This window comes from Elaeis guineensis, chromosome 9 (genome assembly GCF_000442705.2).
Source record: "Elaeis guineensis isolate ETL-2024a chromosome 9, EG11, whole genome shotgun sequence".
NCBI classification, from domain to species: Eukaryota; Viridiplantae; Streptophyta; class Magnoliopsida; order Arecales; family Arecaceae; genus Elaeis; species Elaeis guineensis.
Window position 1 is genome coordinate 24,802,666 of NC_026001.2, and position 8,508 is coordinate 24,811,173.

The 8,508-nt window shown below is 39.9% G+C and overlaps 1 protein-coding gene across 1 annotated transcript; it reads right to left on the reverse strand.

Moving 5' to 3' along the window:
• Positions 1-3,484: 3,484 nt before the first annotated feature.
• LOC140851480 (uncharacterized) lies at positions 3,485-8,262 on the reverse strand. The gene is made up of 3 exons (XM_073243016.1): positions 7,953-8,262; positions 5,730-6,319; positions 3,485-3,490 (listed from the first exon to the last, which is right to left on the reverse strand). Exons 1-3 carry the CDS (start codon positions 8,260-8,262, stop codon positions 3,485-3,487), a joined length of 906 nt encoding a protein of 301 aa, XP_073099117.1.
• Between the last annotated feature and the right edge of the window lie 246 nt (positions 8,263-8,508).

The following is an 8,508-nucleotide window of genomic DNA, read 5'->3' on the forward strand; positions in this document are numbered from 1 at the left end:
AAAAACTGACATAAATAATAAAATGTGACCAAATATGTATGTAAATATATAGGCAAGATTCTCAAGTTAACTTTAGAATCTATAACACCTTTATAAGTCAAAAAAAATTCACAAAAGAATGGCAAGTGAAATAACAATGATGAAGATTTAACTTCCTTAAACAAAATTATAAACATATCGTGTAAGGTTTTGACAAAAAATGTCTCTCTTATCCCTCCCCTCCTCTTTTAAAAAAAAAAAGTACATATTGTAGCAAGAGTCCCACACTAATTTTTTACCTATAAATTCAATCTGCCAAAAAAAAATCATAATTAACTTATAGATAAGTGATATATAAAAATAATATAAGTTATCATAAATTACAGATACACCCTCTCAATTTTAGTTTCATTTCACTTACACCCCTCAACTTTAAAAGTATCAAATTAGCACTTCAAATTTTCAAGATATCACGTAACTATTATATGATATTATAATTTTATAAAATTATCAAAATACCGTTATCTCTATCTCCTCCCTCCTCTCATTTGATTGTTTCCTCCGTCACCGATGTCGCTCTTTTCTCCCTTCTTCCCCCTCCTTTTTTTTCTCCTCACCCACTTCTCTTCATTCATGGTGGCTTTATCCACCTCTACACATTCCTTACCAATAACCTCTTGATGCGGGACAATCCTAAAAAGAAAATCAATCCTAATAATCAAGCTCTCTTCTGTTCATCAACAACAAATCACGTCCGGCCAGGAGCTCATTATTCCCAGGACAGACAGTATAGTTGCTTATACTCTGCTCAGGAGGCGTGATTGATTGATACGAGACTAAAGCGAGATCAATCTAAATGATACAGACGAATACCATTCGAGAGATTATTAAACAATTAGTAATAGAAAATTTCATAAACAGATAGCAGAAATTAAACATGCTCACGAGTAGATGCAAAAAAAGAAATAAGAATGGAACAAGAGAAAATAAAACATTAAACCCGTGAGAAAATCCAAGAAGATGATAAGAATTCGGATCGTGATAGTTAAGAAACTACTCTGATTAGGGTTCTTAATCTTTTAACCAAACAGATCCATCGATAAAGAACTAGGTCTTTACCAACATCGGATTAAAAAAATAATCAAAGATCAACTGTTAAGGAACGAAGGTCCTTGACAGCATATGATCTGTAGAATAAGAAATCACTCCTTCTCTCAGCACGACAGATAAAATTCTGGAGGAGACAGATCTTCTCTTGACGGAATAGGCTTGCGTGGGTAGATGGTGGAGTCGATCAGAGTCGCAGGAACACTGAATCTTAAGTAGAAGGAATAGGATAGAAAGTGGGCCTCACACCCTCCCCTTGTGGGCGATTTTAGGTCTCACACCCTCTCCCTCTCGGAGCGATTGACACAAATATTTGTGGAGTTTGTAAAATCATTCATTGTTTCTTTCATGAAAGATACAAGGATTTATATAGGACTCTAAGGGTCTTATTTGTTTAGGAATCTCTTATTTTTACAAGGAAAAAATCAACCCTCCATAAAAAAGTAAAGCATTATAATCTACCATAGGAAAGAAATCAACCTTCAACAAAATAAGTAAGTAGCCAAGAACTCTTAAGAAATTCTAAGGAAGAAATGGAATTCCATGTGGGTGCTTGATGCTTGACACAACTTGGCATGAGCACGGCACATGCTGGCATGCATATTTCTTCTCTTGGCATGTGGAAAGTGGTGGCTCCAAAGGTGATGTGGACAAATCCAAGTATGGCCCTATGGATCCAAAGCCAAATGCATTAAAATTTATTGACTGAAAATAAATAACTGAAGTAGAATCAATTTAATGAGGCTTCTTCGATCCAAATCGAACTTAAATTATGTTGCCGATTTTTGATGGCTCTGGTGTCCGCACCAATTCTCTCGAGGTGGAAAAAACTCGACCCTGTCGAGTGTGGATCGATTCCACTCTGGTGACGCTCAAGTAGATCGGGATCAATGCGTTGTAGCTCTTCTCGAGTGATCCAGGTATCTTCAGACTCCGGTCGACCTCGCCATCTGACCAGATACCGCTGATAGCCTCGACTTCGGGTGGAAAGGATCTGCTCATCCAAAATTCTCTCAATCTAATCGTGTCTTGCTGACATTTTGGCTGGTGGACACTCAGGGATAGGTTCACTCTCAAAGGTTGGTTCAGGCTCAAATAGCTCACTAGGTATCCGAATTGATTTTTTATAGGCGACAAGATCTGTAATGTTAAAAGTAGAGCTAATTTCAAAATCAGAAGGTAGGTCCACAACATACGCATTTGATCCAATTTTCTTTATGATCTTAAACGGACCTACTCCTCGGGCATGTAACTTCTTCACGGTTCCAGGAGAAAACCGTTCAGGCCTCAATCGAACCATCACATAGTCTCCCTCTGCAAACTCTTAAACACGTCGATGAGAATCTACATTCTGTTTATAAACTTTATTACTCATACTAATTTTTTTACTGATCTCTTTATGCAGACTCTTGACATGCTGTGCAAATGACTCTGCAGATTCGGAAATTCTAGCATGCATGGGTAGTGGGATGAGGTCTATTGATTTTCTAGGTTGATATCCATGAACTACTTCAAAAGGACTCATGCCAATGGACCTATTAACAAAGCTATTATATGCAAATTCGGCTCGGGACAGCAAAAGATCCCAGTTACCCATATGTTCCCCAATCAAGCAATGCAAAAGATTTCCAAGACTCCTATTAACCACTTCGGTCTGACCGTCTGTTTGCGGATGATAGGCAGAAGAAAACTTTAGTTTTGTGCCTAAAAGATGCCATAGGATTTTCAAAAGTAGCTCATAAATCTAACATCCCTATCAGAAACAATGGTTTTAGGCAATCCATGTAGTCTAACAATCTCATCAAAGTATATCCTTGCAACTTTCGACGCATCAGACGTTTGGCAACAGGGCAAGAAATGGGCCATTTTTGAAAATCTATCTACAACCACTAGAATAGAATCATGCTTCCTGGCTGTCCTAGGTAATCCCAAAACAAAATCCATACTAACATCTTGCCAAAGACAGTCTGGTATAGGTAAGGGTGTATATAAGCCGGTGTTTTATTTTCTCTGCTTGGCCACGGCACATGTTCTACATTGGGCAATAATTCGGACGACATCTCTTTTCAAGCTTGGCCAAAAGAACTGGGCTTCTACCAACTCTATAGTTTTATTCCTACCAAAATGTCCAGCTAATCCTCCAGCATGTAATTTTCAAACTAAAAATCTCTCAAAGATGTACGGGGGATACACAGCCTAGTTTCTCTAAATAGGTAACCATCCTGAAGGGTATATTCACTACATTCTCTAGATGGCCCCTTACGTAAAGCGGTAAGTATGTCATCAAAATCTGGACACTCCTCATAATTTTCTTTAACCTTATCAAAACCAACAACTTCTATACTAACGGTGGACAGCAAAGTATGACGACGACTCAGGGCATCAGCAGCACGATTCTCTATACCTGCACGATGTTTCAAAATAAAAGTATAGGCTTGCAAAAACTCGACCCACCTACCGTGTCTATGATTCAATTTCTTTTGAGAATTCAGGAATCTAAGGGCCTCATGGTCAGAGTACAAAATAAATTCTTGCGGTAGTAGGTAATGCCTCCAATATCTTAAAGTTTGAATTACCGCATAAAACTCCTTATCATAGATAGAATACTTGAGTTTAGAATCGTTAAGTTTTTCGCTAAAGTATGCTACCGGATGACCTTCTTGACTAAGGACACCACCAATCCCAACTCCTGACGCATCGCACGCTACTTCAAAAATCTTAGAAAAATCAGAGAGACGTAAGATTGGGGCATGAGTCATCTTGTCCTTAATGTCTAGAAAGGCTCTATTGGCTGCCCTAGTCCATTCAAAATTTTCTTTTCTAATGCAGTCAGTGATGGGAGCGACTATGGTGCTAAATCCTTTTATGAACCTACGATAAAAGGTTGCTAATCCATGAAAACTCCGCACGTCATGCACACTCTTGGGCACCGGCCACTCAACTATTGCTCTAATCTTTTCAGGATCAGCAGATACATCATTGGGGGTAACAACAAAACCTAAAAAGATGATATGGTCTGTCATAAAAGCGCACTTCTTAGGATTAGCATACAAGCTTTCTGTTTTAAGTTCTTGACACACTCTTTGGAGGTGATCTAAATGGTCTTCCCTAGTTCGACTATAGATCAAAATGTCATCAAAATATACGACTACAAATACTCCTATAAATGATCGTAGTACTTGGGTCATCAACCTCATGAAGGTACTAGGGGCATTAGATAATCCAAATGGCATCACCATCCACTCATATAAACCATTTTTTATCTTGAAAGCAGTTTTCACTCATCTCCCGGTCTAATCCTTACTTGATGGTAACCACTCTTAAGATCGATCTTAGAAAAGATAGTGGATCCGGCCATCATATCTAACATGTCATCTAACCTAGGGATGGGAAAGCGGTACTTAATGGTGATCTTATTAATGGCACGGCTATCTATGCACATCCTCCATGTACCATCCTTCTTTGGAGTCAGTAGTGCAGGAACCACGCAAGGACTCAAACTCTCCCTCACAATTTTTTTTTTATCAGCTCTCCAACTTGTCTTTGTAGCTCAGCATGCTCATTAGGGTTCAACCTATAGTGGGGCAAGTTGGGTAGGGTAGATCCAGGAACTAAATCAATGGCATGTTGAATGTTTCTCATAGGCGGTAAGTAATCTGGAAGATCCTCAGGAAAGACATCATGAAACTCAGCAAGAAGGCTAGCTACTTTCTTAGGATAATCCACCTTAGAATCCTCACAAACTTCTCTAGCAACAAGCATCCAAACTGGTGATCCTTCACTCATGATCGTCTCTAATTCTTTAGCCCTATCAGATTGAGGCTTTTCTTCTTAAGATTTTCTTTTGGTCCATCGCCTATCTTTCTATTAGTAGCCTTAGGTGGGGAAGGATTAATCGTGATCTTCTTACCCTGATGAGTAAAGCTACAGGAGTTGGTACGGCCATAAATCGTAACATCATTGTCGAATAGCCAAGGCCGACCTAATATGATACTTCCGACTTCCATGGGTAAGACATCGCACCACACATGATCCTGATAGGAATGAAGCTGGATGGGCACACGGCATCTAAATTTGATGGAAATAGAGGAGGAATCAATCCAAGACACACGGTATGGACTAGGATGATCTACAGGAGTTAATCTTAATTGCTTAATCGTGTCGGTGGAGATGGCGTTGATACAGCTACCGCTATCAATGATCACCTTACAAATTTTATCGCCAAATTTTATGAAGGTATAGAAAATAGAGGTCCTACGCCAGTCTTTACTTTCCTTAGTTTGGACTAGGACATACCTAACGACTCCAAGCCTAAGGTCTGACTCAGGTGTGGCATAACCTAGGATGTCCTCAGTACTCTCAAATTGCTTGGCTAAATCTGGATCAGCTTCATAAACTTCCTCCTCAATATTTTCTAGAGTTTCTCCTTCTAATTCTTCTACGAATAATGATCGGTTGGGGCATTGTGCAGCAAAGTGACCGTAACCATGGCACTTGAAGCAATGAGATCGAGAACTACTTCCTTTTGATAACTCTCCTATAGCTCCTTTTCCTTTATCTTCTTTTCTTCCAATAGGATTTGTAAGTGGAGGTCTGTTACTAGGAGTTTGATTAATATTAGGTCTCGATCTAGAAGGGGTTACTCGGTTGGGTTCAGGACGATGGGGAGTCGAATATCTAGAAAATCTTTCAAAATCTAAGGCAAGTTGATAAGCTTGTTCCAACGTGGTTACCTCTCGCAGAAAGAGCTCACGCTGAATATCCTCTCGTAATCCAGCTCTAAATCTAGATAAGGTAACAACTCTATCTTCGACTACTCCACATCTCATGAGGTATTCATCAAATCTCGTGATATACTCAGTGACTGATCTATTCCCTTGAGTAAGCCTCTGCCATTGATCTAAAAGTCTTTGTTGGTAAGAGGTGGGGAGGTACTTCTCTCTGAGTTTTTCTTTCATCTCATCCCAGGTTTCTATCGGATCTTGTCTTCTCTGATTGAGAAGACGCTCAACACTTTTCCAATAAAATCGGGCTTGCCTCACCAATTTTATCCTAGCAAACCTAACTCTCCTTGCTTCAGACATTTCGTACCATCCAAAGTAGTGGTCCATACCTGATTCCCAATCTAGGTACTCTCTCGGATCTAGACAACCATCAAAACTTGGGGCTTCGACTTTCACATTCCTAAGAATATGCTCATCTTGATCGAACTGGTTATGGTGCGGATGTGCCCCTATAGGTCGATCAAGTTCTAGATTCCTACCTCTTTATCCTATAGGTAGTCGGAGAGACTTAGGTTCAGATTATTTTTGCCTAGCTTCTTCTAATACCACTATTCTCTCATCCATGGCTTTCATAAAATTTTTATGTCATCAAACTTTTCAGTCAGAGCATTAATGATGGCTGCTATATTGGGATCCATATTAGTGTTGGATGGGAAGTAGGATGTTGGTACCAAGTACCTGATCTAGTGGTCATGCAACTCTAAGATGCAGAAATAAGGTGCAATAAAAATTAAAATGCTTGAAAGTAAAGTACGAAATTTAGAGTACGAAAATTTAACTTGCAAAAATTTAAATTGCTGAATTTAAACTAAAGCCCTAATCAACCTGCTCTGATACCAAATTGATGCGGGACAATCCTAAAAAGAAAATCAATCCTAATAATCAAGCTCTCTTCTGTTCATCAACAACAAATCACGTCCGGCCAGGAGCTCATTATTCCCAGGACAGACAGTATAGTTGCTTATACTCTGCTCAGAGGCGTGATTGATTGATACGAGACTAAAGCGAGATCAATCTAAATGATACAGACGAATACCATTCGAGAGATCATTAAACAATTAGTAATAGAAAATTTCATAAACAGATAGCAGAAATTAAACATGCTCAGAGTAGATGCAAAAAAAGAAATAAGAATAGAACAAGAAAAATAAAACATTAAACCCGTGAGAAAATCCAAGAAGATGATAAGAATCCGGATCGTGATAGTTAAGAAACTACTCTGATTAGGGTTCTTAATCTTTTAACCAAACAGATCCATCGATAAAGAACTAGGTCTTTACCAACATCGGATTAAAAAAAAAAATCAAAGATCAACTGTTAAGGAACGAAGGTCCTTGACAGCATATGATCTGTAGAATAAGAAATCACTCCTTCTCTCAGCACGACAGATGAAAATTCTGGAGGAGACAGATCTTCTCTTGACGGAATAGGCTTGCGTGGGTAGATGGTGGAGTCGATCAGAGTCGCAGGAACACTGAATCTTAAGTAGAAGGAATAGGATAGAAAGTGGGCCTCACACCCTCCCCTTGTGGGGCGATTTTGGGTCTCACACCCTCTCCCTCTCGGAGCGATTGACACAAATATTTGTGGAGTTTGTAAAATCATTCATTGTTTTCTTTCATGAAAGATACAATGATTTATATAGGACTCTAAGGGTCTTATTTGTTTAGGAATCTCTTATTTTTACAAGGAAGAAATCAACCCTCCACAAAAAAGTAAAGCATTATAATCTATCATAGGAAAGAAATCAGCCTTCAACAAAATAAGTAAGTAGCCAAGAACTCTTAAGGAATTCTAAGGAAGAAATGGAATTCCATGTGGGTGCTTGATGCTTGACACAACTTGGCATGAGCACGGCACATGCTGGCATGCATATTTCTTCTCTTGGCATGTGGAGAGTGGTGGCTCCAAAGGTGACGTGGACAAATCCAAGTATGGCCCTATGGACCCAAAGCCAAATGCATTAAAATTTATTGACTAAAAATAAATAACTGAAGTAGAATCAATTTAATGAGGCTTCTTCGATCCAAATCGAACTTAAATTATGTTGTCGATTTTTGATGGCTCTGATGTCCGCACCACCTCTCTTCTCCTTCCCTTCCTCCTCATCTCCTCTTCCAAGCTTATCCATAAGCCTTTCCTCTCTACCAGCGACCCCTCCTTCCCTTCTTGCCACCCATTGCTCCTCATCCTCCTCCTCCAAGTCGCCCAAGAGCTCTCTCCCTCCACGGTAGCCCCCTCCACCAGGATCCTTTCTCATCGGTAATACATCCCTACTCCTCCCCTTTTTTCTCACCACTTTCTCCTCTTTATTGTCTACTTCCTCCAAGGCTGTCCATGAGCCCTCTCCCTCCATGATGATTTTCTCCACCTCGATCCATCCATTTCTCATCGGTGGCCCCGCTCCCCTCCTCCCCTTCCTTCTCATTCTCTTTTCTTCCTCACTCTCCTCTTTCAAGTCCACTCATAAGCCCTTTCCCTCCGTGGCGGCTCTCGCCACCTCTGTCCCTTCTCATTAGTCATCCATCTTTCTCTCTCTCCTCTCCTCTCCTCACCCTTCTCCTCATTATCCCCCTCCTCCAAGTCCATCCATAAAGTATCTCTCCATGGTGGCTCCTTTCACCTCCACCCCTTCCTT

Coding starts and splice junctions, on each gene's coding strand:
- LOC140851480 (XM_073243016.1), bottom strand. CDS start 8,262: ATGAGAAATGGATGGATCGAGGTGGAGAAAATCATCATGGAGGGAGAG. Junction 6,320..7,952: donor GGAAGGGAAGGAGAAGAGAG/GTGGTGCGGACA, acceptor ATCGACCTATAG/GGGCACATCCGCACCATAAC.